This window comes from Salmo trutta, chromosome 12 (genome assembly GCF_901001165.1).
Source record: "Salmo trutta chromosome 12, fSalTru1.1, whole genome shotgun sequence".
Lineage (NCBI taxonomy): Eukaryota > Metazoa > Chordata > Actinopteri > Salmoniformes > Salmonidae > Salmo > Salmo trutta.
In genome coordinates, this window is record NC_042968.1 from 39,737,898 (window position 1) to 39,761,974 (window position 24,077).

At 44.3% G+C, this 24,077-nt stretch overlaps 1 protein-coding gene across 1 annotated transcript in view; it reads right to left on the bottom strand.

Moving 5' to 3' along the window:
• LOC115202538 (vacuolar protein sorting-associated protein 13C-like) overlaps window positions 1-24,077 on the bottom strand; it is a 166,543-nt gene that overhangs the window by 72,687 nt on the left and 69,779 nt on the right. Inside the window, exons 19-33 of the mRNA XM_029766662.1 lie at window positions 23,659-23,776; window positions 22,098-22,239; window positions 20,592-20,667; window positions 17,772-17,872; window positions 17,412-17,565; window positions 16,622-16,701; window positions 16,152-16,211; window positions 12,261-12,411; window positions 10,394-10,510; window positions 10,075-10,178; window positions 9,689-9,856; window positions 3,537-3,841; window positions 3,167-3,314; window positions 2,634-2,742; window positions 413-567 (exon numbers count right to left, since the gene is read on the bottom strand). Coding sequence (XP_029622522.1) covers window positions 413-567; window positions 2,634-2,742; window positions 3,167-3,314; window positions 3,537-3,841; window positions 9,689-9,856; window positions 10,075-10,178; window positions 10,394-10,510; window positions 12,261-12,411; window positions 16,152-16,211; window positions 16,622-16,701; window positions 17,412-17,565; window positions 17,772-17,872; window positions 20,592-20,667; window positions 22,098-22,239; window positions 23,659-23,776 — 1,988 coding nt within the window. The remainder of the gene's footprint in view (window positions 1-412; window positions 568-2,633; window positions 2,743-3,166; window positions 3,315-3,536; window positions 3,842-9,688; window positions 9,857-10,074; window positions 10,179-10,393; window positions 10,511-12,260; window positions 12,412-16,151; window positions 16,212-16,621; window positions 16,702-17,411; window positions 17,566-17,771; window positions 17,873-20,591; window positions 20,668-22,097; window positions 22,240-23,658; window positions 23,777-24,077) is intronic.

Here is a 24,077-nt window from a genome sequence, read left to right on the forward strand (position 1 = left end):
TAAACGATGAAGGAGATGTGAGACATAGAAGGAGTAAAGTTGGATGGATATGAGAGTGACTGGTTTTCAACGAGTGATGGAAAATAGATACTGTAAACTTGTTTAAACCGCATCAACATCCAACTGTACAAAGAGCCATTTTATTTCCCTTGGTGCTTCAGTACGGTACTAAAGTTACAGCATATGGACCACTGTGTTAATTAGCCAGCTAATAAAAGCAGAACGGACCACTGTGTTAATTAGCCAGCTAATAAAAGCAGAACGGACCACTGTGTTAATTAGCCAGCTAACAAAAGCAGAACGGACCACTGTGTTAATTAGCCAGCTAATAAAAGCAGAACGGACCACTGTGTTAATTAGCCAGCTAACAAAAACACAACAGACCACTGTGTTTAGGTCGGTAGATAGCTACCTCCTTAATCTCCAGGTTGAGCAGCATATTGACGATGTTTTCCCCCAGTCCTCCTCCATTGGTGACAGCGGCAGACTGTCGTCCTCCAACCTCCACAGGTAGACATCCCACCTCATTCACCTCCAGCTGGTGCCGCTCAGCCTGCTCTGCCTTGTCTAGACATTACCAGCAAAGACATTATCATCTGTTCAATATACATTATCTCTAGTGATACAAGTTCATCTGCTTTGCCATCTCTGCTGTGTCTAGCAAATATTCCAGATTCAAAAACATTACTGTTCAATCTTGTGGCCCAACGCTCTAACCACTAGGCTACCTGCTGGTTACTGGCCCAACGCTCTAACCACTAGACTACCTGCTGGTTACTGGCCCAACGCTCTAACCACTAGGCTACCTGCTGGTTACTGACCCAACGCTCTAACCACTAGGCTACCTGCTGGTTACTGGCCCAACGCTCTAACCACTAGGCTACCTGCTGGTTACTGGCCCAACGCTCTAACCACTAGGCTACCTGCTGGTTACTGGCCCAACGCTCTAACCACTAGGCTACCTGCTGGTTACTGGCCCAACGCTCTAACCACTAGGCTACCTGCTGGTTACTGGCTCAACGCTCTAACCACTAGGCTACCTGCTGGTTACTGGCCCAACGCTCTAACCACTAGGCCACCTGCTGGTTACTGGCGCCAACGCTCTAACCACTAGGCTCTAACCACTAGGCTCTAACCACTAGGCTACCTGCTGATTACTGTCCCAACGCTCTAACCACTAGGCTACCTGCTGGTTACTGGCCCAACGCTCTAACCACGAGTCTACCTGCTGGTTACTGTCCCAACGCTCTAACCACTAGGCTACCTGCTGGTTACTGGCCCAACGCTCTAACCACTAGGCTACCCGCTGGTTACTGGCCCAACGCTCTAACCACTAGGCTACCTGCTGGTTACTGGCCCAACGCTCTAACCACTAGGCTACCCGCTGGTTACTGGCCCAACGCTCTAACCACTAGGCTACCTGCTGGTTACTGGCCCAACGCTCTAACCACTAGGCTACCCGCTGGTTACTGGCCCAACGCTCTAACCACTAGGCTACCCGCTGGTTACTGGCCCAACGCTCTAACCACTAGGCTACCCGCTGGTTACTGGCCCAACGCTCTAACCACTAGGCTACCTGCTGGTTACTGGCCCAACGCTCTAACCACTAGGCTACCCGCTGGTTACTGGCCCAGCGCTCTAACCACTAGGCTACCTGCTGGTTACTGGCCCAGCGCTCTAACCACTAGGCTACCCGCTGGTTACTGGCCCAGCGCTCTAACCACTAGGCTACCTGCTGGTTACTGGCCCAACGCTCTAATCACTAGGCTACCCGCTGGTTACTGGCCCAACGCTCTAACCACTAGGCTACCCGCTGGTTACTGGCCCAACGCTCTAACCACTAGGCTACCCGCTGGTTACTGGCCCAACGCTCTAACCACTAGGCTACCCGCTGGTTACTGGCCCAACGCTCTAACCACTAGGCTACCCGCTGGTTACTGGCCCAACGCTCTAACCACTAGGCTACCCGCTGGTTACTGGCCCAACGCTCTAACCACTAGGCTACCCGCTGGTTACTGGCCCAACGCTCTAACCACTAGGCTACCCGCTGGTTACTGGCCCAACGCTCTAACCACTAGGCTACCCGCTGGTTACTGGCCCAACGCTCTAACCACTAGGCTACCTGCTGGTTACTGGCCCAACGCTCTAACCACTAGGCTACCTGCTGGTTACTGGCCCAACGCTCTAACCACTAGGCTACCTGCTGGTTACTGGCCCAACGCTCTAACCACGAGGCTACCTGCTGGTTACTAGTCCAACGCTCTAACCACTAGGCTACCTGCTGGTTACTGACCCAACGCTCTAACCACTAGGCTACCTGCTGGTTACTGGCCCAACGCTCTAACCACTAGACTACCTGCTGGTTACTGGCCCAACGCTCTAACCACTAGGCTACCTGCTGGTTACTGACCCAACGCTCTAACCACTAGGCTACCTGCTGGTTACTGGCCCAACGCTCTAACCACTAGGCTACCTGATGGTTACTGGCCCAACGCTCTAACCACTAGGCTACCTGCTGGTTACTGGCCCAACGCTCTAACCACTAGGCTACCTGCTGGTTACTGGCCCAACGCTCTAACCACTATGACCTACCTCCAGGCCCTAGTTACAGTGTGTAAGTCACTATGACCTACCTTGGGCTACTTGTTTCTTAACATCCATGATGTGCTCCTTGCTGCCCTCTCCGATGTTCTCCCCCAGTATCTTCATCAGAACACCAAAGTCCTCCTGACCTAGAGCCATCTGGAGGGAGGAGATTAAAAAGACAGAACACATCTTGATGTACGTCTCCTCTTATTTATAAAACTAGATCCCACTGAGATCAAACATCTCTGTTACTAGGCAGATTTTGTTCTCCTAGAAGGTAACTTCTGTATCCAGAAAACCACCAGCTGTCAGTGGAAGTGGAAAAAATTTGCTGAAATCAAATGGAAGATGTTCCTACATTTATAGACTTGAGGTTCTCCTTGGATCTGTACTCTAGGGTTAGGGTCAATGTCAGGGGATCAGGGTCAGTGTTAGGGTCAGGGGGTCAGTGTTAAAGGGTCAGTATTAGGGGGTCAGGGTCAGGGGGTCAGGGTTAGGGGGTCAGGGGGTTAGGGGGTCAGGGTTAGGGGGTCAGGGTTAGGGGGTCAGGAGGTCAGTGTTAGGGGGTCAGTAAACCTACATTCATAGACTTGAGCATTCCTTGAACCTCTACTCCAGGGATCTTGTTGTACCAGGAAGAGGCCAGGTTCCGTTTGACCAGAAGCTCTAAATTGATTGGCTGAAGGATCTCAATGTCTGTCTGTGGCGAGCCTTGTTTCAGCGTGGTCCTATGGAGAGATGAATAAAGTGGGATTACCCAATCAGAGGACACACACACTTCAAATGAGTACGCTAACAATCCGGCTCCAAGGACCATGAGAGAAAGAATGAATGAAAGACAACGTTAACACACAAACGCACCACACACCACACACACAGACACACACACACACACACACACACACACACACACACACACACACACACACACTTTTAATCTCCTCTAATACCTGGACAGTTTGAGCTGAGTGAGCTTGACATCCATCGTGTCCAACACAGCGGGGAGCAGGAAGCCTTCAGCTGACATCAGACTGAAGCTGTTTCCCACCGTGATGAGCCCCAGGTCCACCACAAACGCATTGTGTGAGGTGGAGGACTGGGGGATGATGATGAGAGGAGCCTTCAGCCTGATGTCCATGGAGAGACGGAAGCTCTTCTGGGCAAAGTCTCTGACGCTGGAGGCTGCCTTCTCTGCTGCCTGGGCTGTGGCCACACTCACCGCCTCTTTGGCTGTCTGGAAGTTATCCAGAAACGTCTGGGGGACGAAGACAGAGACCATGAAGACACTAATACAGCAGGACAGACATGCCGAGGTTCTGTATAGTAGTCTAATGTCAGCCATGGTAAAGGGGAACAATGACAGGGGATGTTATATGTTATACATAACAAATGTGAAACCTTAAACACCGTTTAGTGGAAGTGAATTCACAAAGACAGAGGGAAGGTGAACAACAGATGGAAGGATTGAAAAAGCAGGAGGAAACAGTACGACGTTATAAAAGGTTTTATAAAAATGGCAGTTGAGTGAGATTTGCGTAGCAGTTGAAATGAGGAGCGAGTCGGGTTGTGACGCTGCGCATGAAAAACATTCCTATTTTCCCCGTGCGACGACAGACCATTCCACGAAGTTCAGAGAGATTTCTAAAAGGGCCAATGAGATTTAGAAACAGGAGCAAGAGCCATAACATAGAAAGAGACATGGCTATTAACACGTCATCAAGACCGGAGCATCCTTTTCAACTGGACAACAGACCAATCAAATACTTTACCACACCGCATCATCAACAACAGTTTTTACATACAGCATGTCCACAGAGAAATATGTTCAGTCAAGATGGACATTTCATACATCCCAACAAATCACACATCAAGCTATAGTAACTATGCTGTCTCTTCTTCTCTTTATAAATACATCTTTCATCAAGAGAGGGCTCTGCTGTATCATGCTGATTAACTTCCTGTTTTCTATGAAGGGACCATTTGTCAGACTATAACCTGCCAGCGTTGTTAAATGGGGCATTTCTTACCTAGAGATGAGTTATTAAAACACAGCTAGGACCCGAAACGCCGACTACCTCTTGAAATAGTACCTGACTGAATTACCGCTTCCCCTCTGCTGCATGGCAACTAGGTATCTGCATGGCAACTAGGTATCTGCATGGCAACTAGGTATCTGCATGGCAACTAGGTATCTGCATGGCAACTAGGTATCTGCATGGCAACTAGGTATCTGCATGGCAACTAGGTATCTGCATGGCAACTAGGTATCTGCATGGCAACTAGGTATCTGCATGGCAACTAGGTATCTGCATGGCAACTAGGTATCTGCATGGCAACTAGGTATCTGCATGGCAACTAGGTATCTGCATGGCAACTAGGTATCTGCATGGCAACTAGGTATCTGCATGGCAACTAGGTATCTGCATGGCAACTAGGAATGCTTTTCATTTTGATGGTTTCGCCCACACAACCATCGACTTAAAACACACAGGAGGAGTTGGAGGGAGTTGAGCTAGCCTGGACCCAGATCTGTTGGTGCTGTCTAGCCTGGACCCAAATCTGTTGGTGCTGTCTAGCCTGGACCCAAATCTGTTGGTGCCGTCTAGCCTGGACCCAGATCTGTTGGTGCTGTCTAGCCTGGACCCAAATCTGTTGGTGCCGTCTAGCCTGGACCCAGATCTGTTGGTGCTGTCTAGCCTGGACCCAAATCTGTTGGTGCCGTCTAGCCTGGACCCAGATCTGTTGGTGCTGTCTAGCCTGGACCCAAATCTGTTGGTGCTGTCTAGCCTGGACCCAAATCTGTTGGTGCCGTCTAGCCTGGACCCAGATCTGTTGGTGCTGTCAAAGCCTGGACCCAGATCTGTTGGTGCTGTCAAAGCCTGGACCCAGATCTGTTGGTGCCGTCTAGCCTGGACCCAGATCTGTTGGTGCCGTCTAGCCTGGACCCAGATCTGTTGGTGCTGTCAAAGCCTGGACCCAGATCTGTTGGTGCTGTCAAAGCCTGGACCCAGATCTGTTGGTGCTGTCTAGCCTGGACCCAGATCTGTTGGTGCTGTCTAGCCTGGACCCAGATCTGTTGGTGCTGTCAAAGCCTGGACCCAGATCTGTTGGTGCTGTCTAGCCTGAACCCAGATCTGTTGGTGCTGTCTAGCCTGGACCCAGATCTGTTGGTGCTGTCAAAGCCTGGACCCAGATCTGTTGGTGCTGTCTAGCCTGGACCCAAATCTGTTGGTGCTGTCTAGCCTGGACCCAGATCTGTTGGTGCTGTCAAAGCCTGGACCCAGATCTGTTGGTGCTGTCTAGCCTGGACCCAAATCTGTTGGTGCTGTCTAGCCTGGACCCAGATCTGTTGGTGCTGTCTAGCCTGGACCCAGATCTGTTGGTGCTGTCTAGCCTGGACCCAGATCTGTTGGTGCTGTCTAGCCTGGACCCAAATCTGTTGGTGCCGTCTAGCCTGGACCCAGATCTGTTGGTGCTGTCTAGCCTGGACCCAAATCTGTTGGTGCTGTCTAGCCTGGACCCAAATCTGTTGGTGCCGTCTAGCCTGGACCCAGATCTGTTGGTGCTGTCAAAGCCTGGACCCAGATCTGTTGGTGCTGTCAAAGCCTGGACCCAGATCTGTTGGTGCCGTCTAGCCTGGACCCAGATCTGTTGGTGCCGTCTAGCCTGGACCCAGATCTGTTGGTGCTGTCAAAGCCTGGACCCAGATCTGTTGGTGCTGTCAAAGCCTGGACCCAGATCTGTTGGTGCTGTCTAGCCTGGACCCAGATCTGTTGGTGCTGTCTAGCCTGGACCCAGATCTGTTGGTGCTGTCAAAGCCTGGACCCAGATCTGTTGGTGCTGTCTAGCCTGAACCCAGATCTGTTGGTGCTGTCTAGCCTGGACCCAGATCTGTTGGTGCTGTCAAAGCCTGGACCCAGATCTGTTGGTGCTGTCTAGCCTGGACCCAAATCTGTTGGTGCTGTCTAGCCTGGACCCAGATCTGTTGGTGCTGTCAAAGCCTGGACCCAGATCTGTTGGTGCTGTCTAGCCTGGACCCAAATCTGTTGGTGCTGTCTAGCCTGGACCCAGATCTGTTGGTGCTGTCTAGCCTGGACCCAGATCTGTTGGTGCTGTCTAGCCTGAACCCAGATCTGTTGGTGCTGTCTTGCCAACTCCTATCTATGGACACGGTGACACCAAACATGACCATGGGAGTTGGCTACACAAAAACAGATCTGGGTTTGCACAAGCCCACTCGGTCACACAAGGGTTAAATGTTTCTGTGAGTAAAGTGTAAAACGTATAGGTTCTTAACAGGGTTGGGGGTCAATTCCATTTCAATTCATTGGAATTAACCCTGTCCTTAAACTAGGGCCCTAACCCTGTCCTTAAGCTAGGGCCCTAACCCTGTCCTTAAGCTAGGGCCCTAACCCTGTCCTTAAGCTAGGGCCCTAACCCTGTCCTTAAACTAGGGCCCTAACCCTGTCCTTAAACTAGGGCCCTAACCCTGTCCTTAAGCTAGGGCCCTAACCCTGTCCTTAAGCTAGGGCCCCAACCCTGTCCTTAAACTAGGGCCCTAACCCTGTCCTTAAGCTAGGGCCCTAACCCTGTCCTTAAGCTAGGGCCTTAACCCTGTCCTTAAGCTAGGGCCCTAACCCCGTCCTTAAACTAGGGCCCCAACCCTGTCCTTAAACTAGGGCCCTAACCCTGTCCTAAAGCTAGGGCCTTAACCCTGTCCTTAAGCTAGGGCCCTAACCCTGTCCTTAAGCTAGGGCCCTAACCCTGTCCTTAAGCTAGGGCCCCAACCCTGTCCTTAAACTAGGGCCCTAACCCTGTCCTTAAGCTAGGGCCCTAACCCTGTCCTTAAGCTAGGGCCTTAACCCTGTCCTTAAGCTAGGGCCCTAACCCCGTCCTTAAACTAGGGCCCCAACCCTGTCCTTAAACTAGGGCCCTAACCCTGTCCTAAAGCTAGGGCCTTAACCCTGTCCTTAAGCTAGGGCCCTAACCCTGTCCTTAAACTAGGGCCCTAACCCTGTCCTTAAGCTAGGGCCCTAACCCTGTCCTTAAACTAGGGCCCTAACCCTGTCCTTAAGCTAGGGCCCTAACCCTGTCCTTAAGCTTGGGCCCTAACCCTGTCCTTTAGCTAGGGCCCTGGGGCGTAAGGTAGTGGTTAACAGTGCTGTGGTGTCTGGGTGTGGTGAAGCTGCAAAGCAGAGGGTGAATGCTGTAGTTTAGTGGTGTGCTGCATGCCATAATATGTAGTTTAGTGCTTTGCTGCATGCCATAATCTGTAGTTTAGTGCTATAGAGCATGCCATAAACTGTACCTCATAAGGAGAGGGATACTGAGGATACTGATAGCTATAAGAGACCTGGAGAGAACACCACAGATTTACACATACTGAGGACAGTGATAGCTATAAGAGACCTGGAGAGAACACCACAGATTTACACATACTGAGGACAGTGATAACTATAAGAGACCTGGAGAGAACACCACAGATTTACACATACTGAGGACAGTGATAGCTATAAGAGACCTGGAGAGAACACCACAGATTTACACATACTGAGGACAGTGATAACTATAAGAGACCTGGAGAGAACACCACAGATTTACACATACTGAGGACAGTGATAACTATAAGAGGCCTGGAGAGAACACCACAGATTTACACATACTGAGGACAGTGATAACTATAAGAGACCTGGAGAGAACACCACAGATTTACACATACTGAGGACAGTGATAGCTATAAGAGGCCTGGAGAGAACACCACAGATTTACACATACTGAGGACAGTGATAGCTATAAGAGACCTGGAGAGAACACCACAGATTTACACATACTGAGGACAGTGATAGCTATAAGAGACCTGGAGAGAACACCACAGATTTACACATACTGAGGACAGTGATAACTATAAGAGACCTGGAGAGAACACCACAGATTTACACATACTGAGGACAGTGATAGCTATAAGAGACCTGGAGAGAACACCACAGATTTACACATACTGAGGACAGTGATGGCTATAAGAGACCTGGAGAGAACACCACAGATTTACACATACTGAGGACACTGATAACTATAAGAGACCTGGAGAGAACACCACAGATTTACACATACTGAGGACAGTGATAACTATAAGAGACCTGGAGAGAACACCACAGATTTACACATACTGAGGACAGTGATAACTATAAGAGACCTGGAGAGAACACCACAGATTTACACATACTGAGGACAGTGATAACTATAAGAGACCTGGAGAGAACACCACAGATTTACACATACTGAGGACAGTGATAACTATAAGAGACCTGGAGAGAACACCACAGATTTACACATACTGAGGACAGTGATAACTATAAGAGACCTGGAGAGAACACCACAGATTTACACATACTGAGGACAGTGATAACTATAAGAGACCTGGAGAGAACACCACAGATTTACACATACTGAGGACAGTGATAACTATAAGAGACCTGGAGAGAACACCACAGATTTACACATACTGAGGACAGTGATAGCTATAAGAGGCCTGGAGAAATTGAAAAAGAAAGAGTTCAGATACAGAAGATAAACAATTACATAACAGGATAAAGAGAAACAATAAAAGGAAACAGGCTGTCAGACATTAAAATAATGTTTTAAGGTTTCCTGGTAACATGAAAGGACTCAAATTGACCAAAACATCCTAATAACGTTCCCCTTGCAACATAAAGGGCTGGTTTCCTGGATCAAGATCAATCCCATTCCTGAACATGTTCAATAGAGACTCTCCATTGAAAGTACTTTTTTAGTGGAGGAATAGGTTTAATCCGGGTGTAGGAAATTGGCACATAGCAAGATACATAGACATAACCCACATACATGTCTCTACATTTCCTAAATTAAACCATGTTCCACTCAGTGGTGAAGTTCATATCTCAACGTGTCTCTGGGACCAATTCCATTTCCATTCAGAAAGTAAACAACATTTGAATTCCATTTTTTTTAATCCTAATTGAAAAGCATTGAAGGTAATTGGAATTTCTGTGTACTTCCTGAATTGAAATGGAATTGAGCACTACCCCGCTGTCAGCTCGATACCTATCCCTGAGGTTCTCCTCACCAGTAGAGACATGAGGAACTTGTGCAGATAGACGATCTGGATGCAGCCCAGCCTCATGGTAACCTTCCCGTCCACCTTGGAGGTGTCCGAGTAACCCTCTCCCTCCGTAGCGCTGGGATACAGGGACATCTGAAAGCTGAACACCTCCTCGCCCACGATGGACACCGCCTAACAGGATCACAGCAGGACATTACAGTATGATGATGATACAGCCTCCTTGTAATACAACAGACTACATTACTACTAACTACCCCTTCAGCTCACTAATGATGTGTAATAACAGAACATGGTGTAACTTCTGTCTGTACTAGTCAATAGTACCGGAAAAAAAAGTAGAGTTAACTGAGACAGGACCAACACAATAATCATTTTAAATCAAAAATCACCTTTTTGTGGATGGTTTTGGGGTCGACATCCAGCACAACGATGTCCCTGAGCCTGGCGAACACCGCTGTCTCTTTGGCCTGGACCAGCACTGAGCCATCAATACCTGATGGTAAATTAGTCAAGTCAAGTACACTCCCATCCACACAGTTAATACACTGTATGTAAATCACATGCAGAGATAACTGAAATAAAACTTTGAAGGCCATTTTCCAAAAGTTGGTTTGTAAGTTTATTAGCAGCATAACCCTCCCCCCCAAAAAACCCCCCAGAAAATAAATAAAATTAGTCTTCTTTCAGATGATTGGTCACACGTCTTGCCTTGTATTCTGATGTCAGCGATGTTCCGCCGGTCATCACAGACCTCCACACGGAATGAACCCAGCTGAGCAAACAGTTTGAAGTTGAACACAGTGCCGTATTTTGCTCCTTTCGCCGCTGGAGGAGGAGAACAACGAAACGACATTTGAACAGAGTTAATGCTAGTCTTTAATGGCCACATGTTGACCTACAGACACTAAATATAGTACAGTATATCATAGTATATCATAGTATGGTATAGTACGGTATATTATAGTATATCATAGTATGGAATAGTACATTATATTATGGTATAGTATGGTACAGTATATCATAGTATGGTATAGTACAGTATATTATGGTATAGTATGGTACAGTATATTATAGTACGGTATATTATAGTATATCATAGTATGGTATAGTATGGTATATCAGTATGGTATAGTACGGTATATTATAGTATATCATAGTATGGTATAGTACATTATATTATGGTATAGTATGGTACAGTATATTATATCATAGTATGGTATAGTATGGTATATCAGTATGGTATAGTACGGTATATTATAGTATATCATAGTATGGTATAGTACATTATATTATGGTATAGTATGGTACAGTATATCATAGTATGGTATAGTACAGTATATTATGGTATAGTATGGTACAGTATATTATAGTACGGTATATTATAGTATGGTATATTATAGTATGGTATAGAACAGTATATTATGGTATAGTATGGTACAGTATATTATAGTACGGTATATTATAGTACGGTATATTATAGTATGGTATATTATAGTATGGTATAGTACATTATATTATGGTATAGTATAGTATGGATAGTATGGTATATTATATTACATTATAGTATGGTATATCAGTATGGTACATTATAGTATGGTACAGTACAGTATATTATAGTATGGCATATGATAGTAGGGTATATTATATTATGGTATAGAACAGTATATTATATTATAGTATGGTATATTATAGTATGGTATATTATATTATATTATGGTATAGTATAGTATGGATAGTATGGTATATTATAGTATGGTATATTATAGTATGGTATATTATAGTATGGTATATTATAGTATGGTATATTCTAGTATGGTATATTCTAGTATGGTATATTATATTATGGTATAGAACAGTATATTATATTATAGTATGGTATATTATAGTATGGTATAGTACATTATATTATGGTATAGTATAGTATGGATAGTATGGTATAGTATATTACATCATAGTATGGTATATCAGTATGGTACAGTACAGTATATTATAGTATGGTATATTAAAGTATGGCATATGATAGTAGGGTATATTATAGTATGGTATATTAAAGTATGGTATAGAACAGTATATTATATTATAGTATGGTATATTATAGTATGGAATAGAACAGTATATTATATTATAGTATGGTATATTATAATATGGTATATTAAAGTATGGTATAGAACAGTATATTATTATAGTATTTTATATAATATAGTATGGTACAGTATATTATGATATAATATGGTAAAGTACAGTATATTATATGATAGTATGGTATAGTATATTATAGTATGGTATAGCACAGTACAGTATGTTATATTATAGTATATTATAGTATAGTATGGTATAGTATGTTATAGTATGGTATGGTATATTATAGTACAGTGTAGTATATTATAGTATAGTATATTATAGTATGGTATATTATAGTATGATATAGTACAGAATATTATAGTATGGTATAGTATATTATAGTACAGCATAGTATATTATAGTATAGTATGGTATAGTACAGTACAGTATATTATAGTACAGTACAGTATATTGAAGTATAGTATATTATAGCATAGCATTGCATAATGTATACCTGTCTTCCCATGTCCAGCCGTCTCCACCTGTTTCTTGGCCTCTCTGTCCTTGGAGGCTGTCAGCTCCTGGGGTACGGCTGTGTTCAGATAGTTGATGGTGGAGAGGAGCGCTTTGGTGTGGAGGAGAAAGTCTAGAGATGACAACTCCACCTGGAGATACAACCATTCATGTTAATACTGGACCAATACATATTAATACATAATCAATACTACTACAATTACTAAGTTACATGATGAATACAGATACCTACTACCAGGATCCTACTAGAACTACTGAGACACATCAATACAGATACCTACTACCAGGATCCTACTAGAACTACATCAATACAGATACCTACTACCAGCATCCTACTAGAACTACATCAATACAGATACCTACTACCAGGATCCTACTAGAACTACATCAATACAGATACCTACTACCAGGATCCTACTAGAACTACATCAATACAGATACCTACTACCCGGATCCTACTAGAACTACATCAATACAGATACCTACTACCAGGATCCTACTAGAACTACATCAATACAGATACCTACTACCAGGATCCTACTAGAACTACATCAATACAGATACCTACTACCAGGATCCCACTAGAACTACATCAATACAGATACCTACTACCAGGATCCTACTAGAACTACATCAATACAGATACCTACTACCAGGATTCTACTAGAACTACATCAATACAGATACCTACTACCAGGATCCTACTAGAACTACATCAATACAGATACCTACTACCAGGATCCTACTAGAACTACATCAATACAGATACCTACTACCAGGATCCTACTAGAACGACATCAATACAGATACCTACTACCAGGATCCTACTAGAACGACATCAATACAGATACCTACTACCAGGATCCTACTAGAACTACATCAATACAGATACCTACTACCAGGATCCCACTAGAACTACATCAATACAGATACCTACTACCAGGATCCTACTAGAACTACATCAATACAGATACCTACTACCAGGATCCTACTAGAACTACATCAATACAGATACCTACTACGAGGATCCTACTAGAACTACATCAATACAGATACCTACTACCAGGATCCTACTAGAACTACATCAATACAGATACCTACTACTAGGATCCCACTAGAACTACATCAATACAGATACCTACTACCAGGATCCTACTAGAACTACTGAGACACATCAATACAGATACCTACTACTAGGATCCTACTAGAACTACTGAGACACATCAATACAGATACCTACTACTAGGATCCTACTGGGGTCTGTAACCTGTAACCTTTTCTCAGCCATCAACAAACACCTGTAACCTTTTCTCATCCATCTACAAACACCTGTAACCTTTTGTCATCCATCAACAAACACCTGTAACCTTTTCTCAGCCATCACACTAAAACTGTGTGGTAAAACAGTACGACTGATTAGAACTGACTAGAACTGAGACTAAGGACTGAATTCTAGGAGGACTGATTAGAACTAATAGGCTAAGGACTGAATTCTAGGAGGACTCATTAGAACTGACTAGAACTGAGACTAAGGACTGAATTCTAGGAGGACTGATTAGAACTAATAGGCTAAGGACTGAATTCTAGGAAGACTGATTAGAACTGATAGGCTAAGGACTGAATTCTAGGAGGACTGATTAGAACTGATAGCCTAAGGACTGAATTCTAGGAGGACTGATTAGAACTGATAGGCTAAGGACTGAATTCTAGGAGGACTGATTAGAACTGATAGGCTAAGGACTGAATTCTAGGAAGACTGATTAGAACTGACTAGAACTGAGACTAAGGACTGAATTCTAGGAGGACTGATTAGAACTGATAGGCTAAGGACTGAATTCTAGGAGGACTGATTAGAACTGATAGGCTAAGGACTGAAATCTAGGAGGACTGATTAGAACTGACTAGAACTGATAGGCTAAGGACTGAATTCTAGGAGGACTGATTAGAACTGATAGGCTAAGGACTGAATTCTAGGAGGACTGATTAGAACTGACTAGAACTGATAGGCTAAGGACTGAATTCTAGGAGGACTGATTAGAACTGATAGGCTAAGGACTGAATTCTAGGAGGACTGATTAGAACTGATAGGCTAAGGACTCAATTCTAGGAGGACTGATTAGAACTGATAGGCTAAGGACTGAATTCTAGGAGGACTGATTAGAACTGATAGGCTAAGGACTGAATTCTAGGAGGACTGATTAGAACTGATAGGCTAAGGACTGAATTCTAGGAGGACTGATTAGAACTGATAGGCTAAGGACTCAATTCTAGGAGGACTGATTAGAACTGATAGGCTAAGGACTGAATTCTAGGAGGACTGATTAGAACTGATAGGCTAAGGACTCAATTCTAGGAGGACTGATTAGAACTGATAGGCTAAGGACTGAATTCTAGGAGGACTGATTAGAACTGATAGGCTAAGGACTGAATTCTAGGAGGACTGATTAGAACTGATAGGCTAAGGACTGAATTCTAGGAGGACTGATTAGAACTGATAGGCTAAGGACTGAATTCTAGGAGGACTGATTAGAACTGACTAGAACTGATAGGCTAAGGACTGAATTCTAGGAGGACTGATTAGAACTGATAGGCTAAGGACTGAATTCTAGGAGGACTGATTAGAACTGATTCTCTCTATATTTTTTTATTTTACATTTCACTGAAACGTTAATGTGTTTCTGACAGACATGCAGTATCTTACTGAGGACATATGATTTATATTTATTGGACAGCAGCTTTTTTTAAATATGGATCAGACCTGTCCTAAGTCTTAGGGATGTAATGCTGAACATACATTTAAAACAGTGAATAATCCAGGCTTATCTAGCCTCTAGATGAAGCATTATTCAGTTACAGCAAATGCAGCTGACCTCATATCGTCTGTAGTCCCCCCCCCCACTAAAAAAATTGTAATATAGCCAGGTTGAATCATTGTAAATGTTCTCAGTCCATCCTCTGTAGATCTATAGCTGGGTCACCAACGAGAGGCAGCTCTCATTGTAAATGTTCTCAGTCCATCCTCTGTAGATCTATAGCTGGGTCACCAACGAGAGGCAGCTCTCATTGTAAATGTTCTCAGTCCATCCTCTGTAGATCTATAGCTGGGTCACCAACGAGAGGCAGCTCTCATTGTAAATGTTCTCAGTCCATCCTCTGTAGATCTATAGCTGGGTCACCAACGAGAGGCAGCTCTCATTGTAAATGTTCTCAGACCATCCTCTGTAGATCTATAGCTGGGTCACCAACGAGAGGCAGCTCTCATTGTAAATGTTCTCAGTCCATCCTCTGTAGATCTATAGCTGGGTCACCAACGAGAGGCAGCTCTCATTGTAAATGTTCTCAGTCCATCCTCTGTAGATCTATAGCTGGGTCACCAACGAGAGGCAGCTCTCATTGTAAATGTTCTCAGTCCATCCTCTGTAGATCTATAGCTGGGTCACCAACGAGAGGCAGCTCTCATTGTAAATGTTCTCAGTTCATCCTCTGTAGATCTATAGCTGGGTCACCAACGAGAGGCAGCACCCTGGAAAGGACCCTGCTCTCATTGTAAATGTTCTCAGACCATCCTCTGTAGATCTATAGCTGGGTCACCAACGAGAGGCAGCTCTCATTGTAAATGTTCTCAGTCCATCCTCTGTAGATCTATAGCTGGGTCACCAACGAGAGGCCCTGGAAAGGACCCTGCTCTAAGAAAGCATCTTACAGAGTCGTTGAGGAATAGAACTGGCTCTATACAAAATACTGTGAAGAAAAGCAAAACGTGGTGACGAGGAGATGTGTTCGGGAAAACCCAAAACCGCTGCAATAATTATCAGCGGTTACCTTGGTTACTCAGAGGAAGAAAAAAACACTACCAATTCATATCACATACCTTCAGGTTTTGCTCAGTGTTGTCAAACGTGGTCTGGAAGTTAGGCCCGTTGATATCAGCCTGTAGGAAGGGACAGCATGTCGGTAATACACAACCACTTCCTGCTCCGGAATAAAACTGCTTAGCTCATATAAGATGTCCTTACAGAGATAGACCAACGATACAAATAGTGGGATTATTCTCTCCAAAATAAGATATCGTGAGTGAGAGAGAGAGAGAGAGAGAGAGAGAGAGAGAGAGAGAGAGAGGAGAGAGAGAGAGAGAGAGAGAGAGAGAGAGAGAGAGAGAGAGAGAGAGAGAGAGAGAGAGAGAGAGAGAGAGAGAGAGTGAGTGAGTGAGTGAGTGAGTGAGTGAGTGAGTGAGTGAGTGAGTGAGTGAGTGAGTGAGTGAGTGAGTGAGCGGAGATATCGATTTGAGACCAACAGAAGGAGTGAATGACAAAAGTGGCCAGTGAGTAAAACTTCCCTTACTTTGGTGTACTCCACTTTGAGCAGGTCTGAGCCGTGCTTGTCCGAGGAACTGATCAGGTGCAGAGGCTGGTTATTGGAGTCTGGAAATGAACATCATTCATTACGTTAGGAAATACGCTGTCGCTCTTCAACTGGACCGTGGTGACGATTAAACAGCAAGGAGGGGCAACTCCAGTCCTCTGGGGCCTGATTGGTTTCACACTTTAACCCCGCCCCAGCTAACACACCTGACTCCAATAATCAACCAATCATGACTGGAGATGCCCATCCCTGTTATAGAGGGATATAATCAGCTTGACGTTGGAATTTAGGCATTTCCTGTTTACAGACATCCCATGGCCCAGTCTATATCCTACATGGGCTGCTACTACCGTGGCTGTACTGAAGTGGAGGACTTCAGATGCAATCCCAGATACAGTCTCTACTGTACCTCTGATCTAACAGTAGACCAGGCCTACTTTACGGAGGTGAGGGTGAGGTCATAGGTTAGGGGTTAGGGGTTAGTTAGTTAGGGTTACTGGTACCTCTGATCTAACAGTAGACCAGGCCTACTTTACAGAGGTAGGATGTGAGGGTGAGGTCATAGGTTAGGGGTTAGTTAGTTAGGGTTACTGGTACCTCGTATCTCACAGTAGACCAGGCCTACTTTACGGAGGTAGGATGTGAGGGTGAGGTCATAGGTTACGGGTTAGGGTTACTGGTACCTCTGATCTCACAGTAGTCCAGGCCTACTTTACGGAGGTAGGATGTGATGGTGAGGTCATAGGTTAGGGGTTAGGGTTACTGGTACCTCGTATCTCACAGTAGTCCAGGCCTACTTTACGGAGGTAGGATGTGATGGTGAGGTCATAGGTTCTCATCTTGCCCTCTGCTCCCAGCTGAGACACACTGAGGACCAACAGCGTGTTCTCCTGGTCAGCCTGACGCGTCAACTCCAACAGCACCTGGAGGACGTCCCCAAACACACCAAAAATAACACGATAACGCTTTAGACACTGGTCCTGTGTAGCTCGGTTGGTAGAGCATAGCGCTTGCAACACCAGAGTTGTGGGTTCGATTCCCACTGGGGTCACCAATAGAAAAATGTATTGCTTTGATTATTGGGTTATTCGTACATTATAGCAAAAAAATACAAAAAAACACTCCGTACCACTTTGACTTCAAATTTGAAGTGCAGGTCAGTCAGCTCCTCTATGACAGAGGGCTGGTGTTCCTCATCCACAGACATGTAATATGACTCACCATCTGAGTCTGGGGAGGAAGACATACAGATTACATATAGACTACATATAGATTACATACAGACTACATACAGATTACATACAGACTACATACAGATTACATACAGACTACATACAGATTACATACAGACTACATATAGATTACATACAGACTACATACAGATTACATAGATTACATATAGACTACATACAGATTACATACAGATTGCATATAGACTACATACAGACTACATATAGATTACATACAGACTACATATAGATTACATACAGACTACATACAGACTACATATAGATTACATACAGACTACATATAGATTACATACAGACTACATATAGACTACATACAGATTACATAGATTACATATAGACTACATACAGATTACATACAGATTGCATATAGACTACATACAGACGACATACAGAGACATAGACTACATACAGACTACATATAGATTACATACAGACTACATATAGACTACATACAGACTACATACAGACTACATATAGACTACATACAGACTACATACAGACTACATACAGACTACATATAGACTACATACAGACTACATATAGACTACATACAGACTACATATAGATTACATACAGACTACATATAGATTACATACAGACGACATACAGAGACATACAGACTACATTTTACATTTACATTTTAGTCATTTAGCAGACGCTCTTATCCAGAGCGACTTACAGTAGTGAATGCATACATTTCATACAATTTCATACATATCATACATTTTTTTCTGTGCTGGCCCCCCGTGGGAATCGAACCCAGACTACATATAGACTACATACAGACTACATATAGACTACATACAGATGACATACAGACTACATATAGATTACATACAGACGACATACAGAGACATACAGACGACATACAGATTACATAGACTAAATATAGACTACATACAGATTACATATAGACTACATACAGACTACATATAGACTACATACAGACTACATATAGATTACATACAGACTACATATAGATTACATACAGACTACATATAGACTAAATATAGATGACATACAGACTACATATAGATGACATACAGACTACATATAGATGACATACAAACTACATATAGATGACATACAGACTACATATAGATTACATATAGATTACATATAGATTACATATAGACTACATATAGACGACATACAGATGACATACAGACTACATAAAGATTACATACAGACTACATACAGACGACATACAGACTATATATAGAGTACATACAGACTACATATAGATTACATACAGACTACATATAGACTACATTCAGATGACATACAGATGACATACAGACTACATATAGATTACAAACAGAGATATACTGACGACATACAGACTACATATAGATTACATACAGACTAAATATAGACTACATACAGATTACATATAGACTACATATAGACTACATATAGAGTACATACAGACTACATATAGATTGCATAGTGTAAAGAGATCACGCATACACTGAGTGGACAAAACATTAGGAACACCATCTTAATATTGATTTGCAACCCCCCCCTTCTCCCTCAGAACAGCCTCAATTTGTTGGGACATGGACTCCACAACGTGCCGGAAACGTTCCACAGGGATGCTGGTCCATGTTGACTCTAATGCTTCCCACAGTTGTGTCAAGTTGGCTGGATGTCCTTTGGGTGGTGGACCATTCTTGATACAAACAGGAAACTGTTGAGTGTGAAAAACCCAGCAGCGTTGCAGTTCTTGACACACAAACCGGTGCGCCTGGCACCTACTACCATACCCTGTTCAAAAGGCAGTTAAATATTTTGTCTTGTCCATTCACCCTCTGAATGGCACGCATACACAATCCATGTCTCAATTGTCTCAAGGATTAAAAATCCTTCTTCAACCTGTCTCCTCCTGTCTTCATCTACACTGATTGAAGTGGATTTAACAGGTGACATCAATAAGGGATCATAGCTTTCACCTGGACTGGACAGTTTGTAATGAAAAGAGCATGTGTTCCTAATGCTTTGTCCACTCAGTGTACATCACCTACAGACGTCTGAAATTAACAGAACATATCCATAGTGAAAGAAATGTTTCCCCTCATTCATGATTCATGCCATACAATAACAGATGGTCCTTCTATCTCCTGGTCTGTGTTCTTCAGTAACAGATGGTCCTTCTATCTCCTGGTCTGTGTTCTTCAATAACAGATGGTCCTTCTATCTCCTGGTCTGTGTTCTTCAGTAACAGATGGTCCTTCTATCTCCTGGTCTGTGTTCTTCAATAACAGATGGTCCTTCTATCTCCTGGTCTGTGTTCTTCAGTAACAGAAGGTCCTTCTATCTCCTGGTCTTAGTTCTTCAATAACAGAAGGTCCTTCTATCTCCTGGTCTTTGTTCTTCAGTAATAGTTGCCATGGAAATGCCCTTGTTTGTCTGATCTAGATCAGATGAAGGAGGTTGAGCCGCTGACTAAAATACAGTCTTCTGTTACCTGAGGGGGGAGCTGTTGTATTCTGGCTTGCACTCAACATAGACCCACCTTCCCCAACAGACAACTCTGAGTCATGGTCTCCATTTTAGACAAAGACCAGGGGGGACAGGAGGAGCATCCCATCTAGGATCAGATTACCTGACGCCTAATTATAACCGTTAGAGTGGTCAAATTATAGCAGACCCTGGATCAGTTCCTGCAGAAACAAGTTAGTGAAGAACCAGGCCCCCACCTGTCTCTAAAGCATCTAGTAGGACCGGGGTTGGTAAACCCAGGACGTTGGGCCTGGTCTCAGACAAACACAGCATCTAGTGGAAACACGATGGGAGGGACAAAAGAGAAAACAGTTGATTGACAATCCTATTAGACATGATGAACTGGACCAATATAATGGGTGTGTGTAGGCTACTCTACTGGAACATACCAACTGTATCAATATAATGGGTGTGTGTAGGCTACTCTACTGGAACATACCAACTGTATCAATATAATGGGTGTGTGTAGGCTACTCTACTGGAACATACCAACTGTATCAATATAATGGGTGTGTGTAGGCTACTCTACTGGAACATACCAACTGTATCAATATAATGGGTGTGTGTAGGCTACTCTACTGGAACATACCAACTGTACCAATATAATGGGTGTGTGTAGGCTACTCTACTGGTGAACTGGAACATACCAACTGTACCAATATAATGGGTGTGTGTAGGCTACTCTACTGGTGAACTGGAACATACCAACTGTACCAATATAATGGGTGTGTGTAGGCTACTCTACTGGTGAACTGGAACATACCAACTGTACCAATATAATGGGTGTGTGTAGGCTACTCTACTGGAACATACCAACTGTATCAATATAATGGGTGTGTGTAGGCTACTCTACTGGAACATACCAACTGTATCAATATAATGGGTGTGTGTAGGTTACTCTACTGGAACATACCAACTGTACCAATATAATGGGTGTGTGTAGGCTACTCTACTGGAACATACCAACTGTACCAATATAATGGGTGTGTGTAAGCTACTCTACTGGTGAACTGGAACATACCAACTGTATCAATATAATGGGTGTGTGTAGGTTACTCTACTGGAACATACCAACTGTACCAATATAATGGGTGTGTGTAGGCTACTCTACTGGTGAACTGGAACATACCAACTGTACCAATATAATGGGTGTGTGTAGGCTACTCTACTGGAACATACCAACTGTACCAATATAATGGGTGTGTGTAGGCTACTCTACTGGAACATACCAACTGTACCAATATAATGGGTGTGTGTAGGCTACTCTACTGGAACATACCAACTGTACCAATATAATGGGTGTGTGTAGGCTACTCTACTGGAACATACCAACTGTATCAATATAATGGGTGTGTGTAGGCTACTCTACTGGTGAACTGGAACATACCAACTGTATCAATATAATGGGTGTGTGTAGGCTACTCTACTGGAACATACCAACTGTACCAATATAATGGGTGTGTGTAGGCTACTCTACTGGAACATACCAACTGTATCAATATAATGGGTGTGTGTAGGCTACTCTACTGGAACATACCAACTGTATCAATATAATGGGTGTGTGTAGGCTACTCTACTGGAACATACCAACTGTATCAATATAATGGGTGTGTGTAGGCTACTCGACTGGTAAACTGGAACATACCAACTGTACCAATATAATGGGTGTGTGTAGGCTACTCTACTGGTGAACTGGAACATACCAACTGTACCTTCTGGGTGGGGGTGGAAGGGGTGGAATCACTCTGTGGAAGGGGGATGCTGTTGACCAGGTCCAACACTCCCTGGATCTTCTGGTCTGAGATCTTCACATGGAGGAGAGGCAGTTCTCCAGACACCTTGAATCTGGAATATAGTGGATACCATACCAGAGGTTTACTAATCTGGAACACAGTAGATACCATACCAGAGGTTTACTAATCTGGAACACAGTAGATACCATACCAGAGGTTTACTAATCTGGAACACAGTAGATACCATACCAGAGGTTTACTAATCTGGAATACAGTAGATACCATACCAGAGGTTTACTAATCTGGAATACAGTAGATACCATACCAGAGGTTTACTAATCTGGAATACAGTAGATACCATACCAGAGGTTTACTAATCTGGAACACAGTAGATACCATACCAGAGGTTTACTAATCTGGAATACAGTAGATACCATACCAGAGGTTTACTAATCTGGAACACAGTAGATACCAGAGGTTTAGTAATCTGGAACACAGTAGATACCATACCAGAGGTTTACTAATCTGGAACACAGTAGATACCATACCAGAGGTTTACTAATCTGGAATACAGTAGATACCATACCAGAGGTTTACTAATCTGGAATACAGTAGATACCATACCAGATAACAGCGCAGCTCCCTCAGTCTGGATAACAGTCTGGTGTTACCTGGTTCAGCTCCTCCAGTCTGGATAACAGTCTGGTGTTACCTGGCTCAGCTCCTCCAGTCTGGATAACAGTCTGGTGTTACCTGGCTCAGCTCCTCCAGTCTGGTGTTACCTGGCTCAGCTCCTCCAGTCTGGTGTTACCTGGCTCAGCTCCCCCAGTCTGGTGTTACCTGGCTCAGCTCCCTCCAGCCTGGATAACAGTCTGGTGTTACCTGGCTCAGCTCCTCCAGTCTGGTGTTACCTGGCTCAGGTCCCCCAGTCTGGATAACAGTCTGGTGTTACCTGGCTCAGCTCCTCCAGTCTGGATAACAGTCTGGTGTTACCTGGCTCAGCTCCTCCAGTCTGGTGTTACCTGGCTCAGCTCCTCCAGCCTGGATAACAGTCTGGTGTTACCTGGCTCAGCTCCTCCAGTCTGGATAACAGTCTGGTGTTACCTGGCTCAGCTCCTCCAGCCTGGATAACAGTCTGGTGTTACCTGGCTCAGCTCCTCCAGTCTGGATAACAGTCTGGTGTTACCTGGCTCAGCTCCTCCAGTCTGGATAACAGTCTGGTGTTACCTGGCTCAGCTCCTCCAGTCTGGATAACAGTCTGGTGTTACCTGGCTCAGCTCCTCCAGTCTGGATAACAGTCTGGTGTTACCTGGCTCAGCTCCCCCAGTCTGGTGTTACCTGGCTCAGCTCCTCCAGCCTGGATAACAGTCTGGTGTTACCTGGCTCAGCTCCCCCAGTCTGGTGTTACCTGGCTCAGCTCCTCCAGCCTGGATAACAGTCTGGTGTTACCTGGCTCAGCTCCTCCAGTCTGGATAACAGTCTGGTGTTACCTGGCTCAGCTCCTCCAGCCTGGATAACAGTCTGGTGTTACCTGGCCATCCTGCTGTCCTTCTCCACCATGCATTTGGCCAGCTGGAGGTTGAAGTCCATGGGCTGCAGGATGTGCTGTATAGAGGAACCATGTTGACGGGCTGTCTTCCACTCCTCACCTGTAGGGACAGAGACAGAAACAGTGAGGGACAGAGCTCAGTGGACAGAGACAGTGAGGGACAGAGCTCAGTGGGGACAGAGACAGAAACAGTGAGGGACAGAGCTCAGTGGGGACAGAGACAAACAGTGAGGGACAGAGCTCAGTGGGGACAGAGACAAACAGTGAGGGACAGAGCTCAGTGGACAGAGAGAGAAACAGTGAGGGACAGAGCTCAGTGGGGACAGAGACAGAAACAGTGAGGGACAGAGCTCAGTGGGGACCGAGACAGAAAAAGTGAGGGACAGAGCTCAGTGGACAGA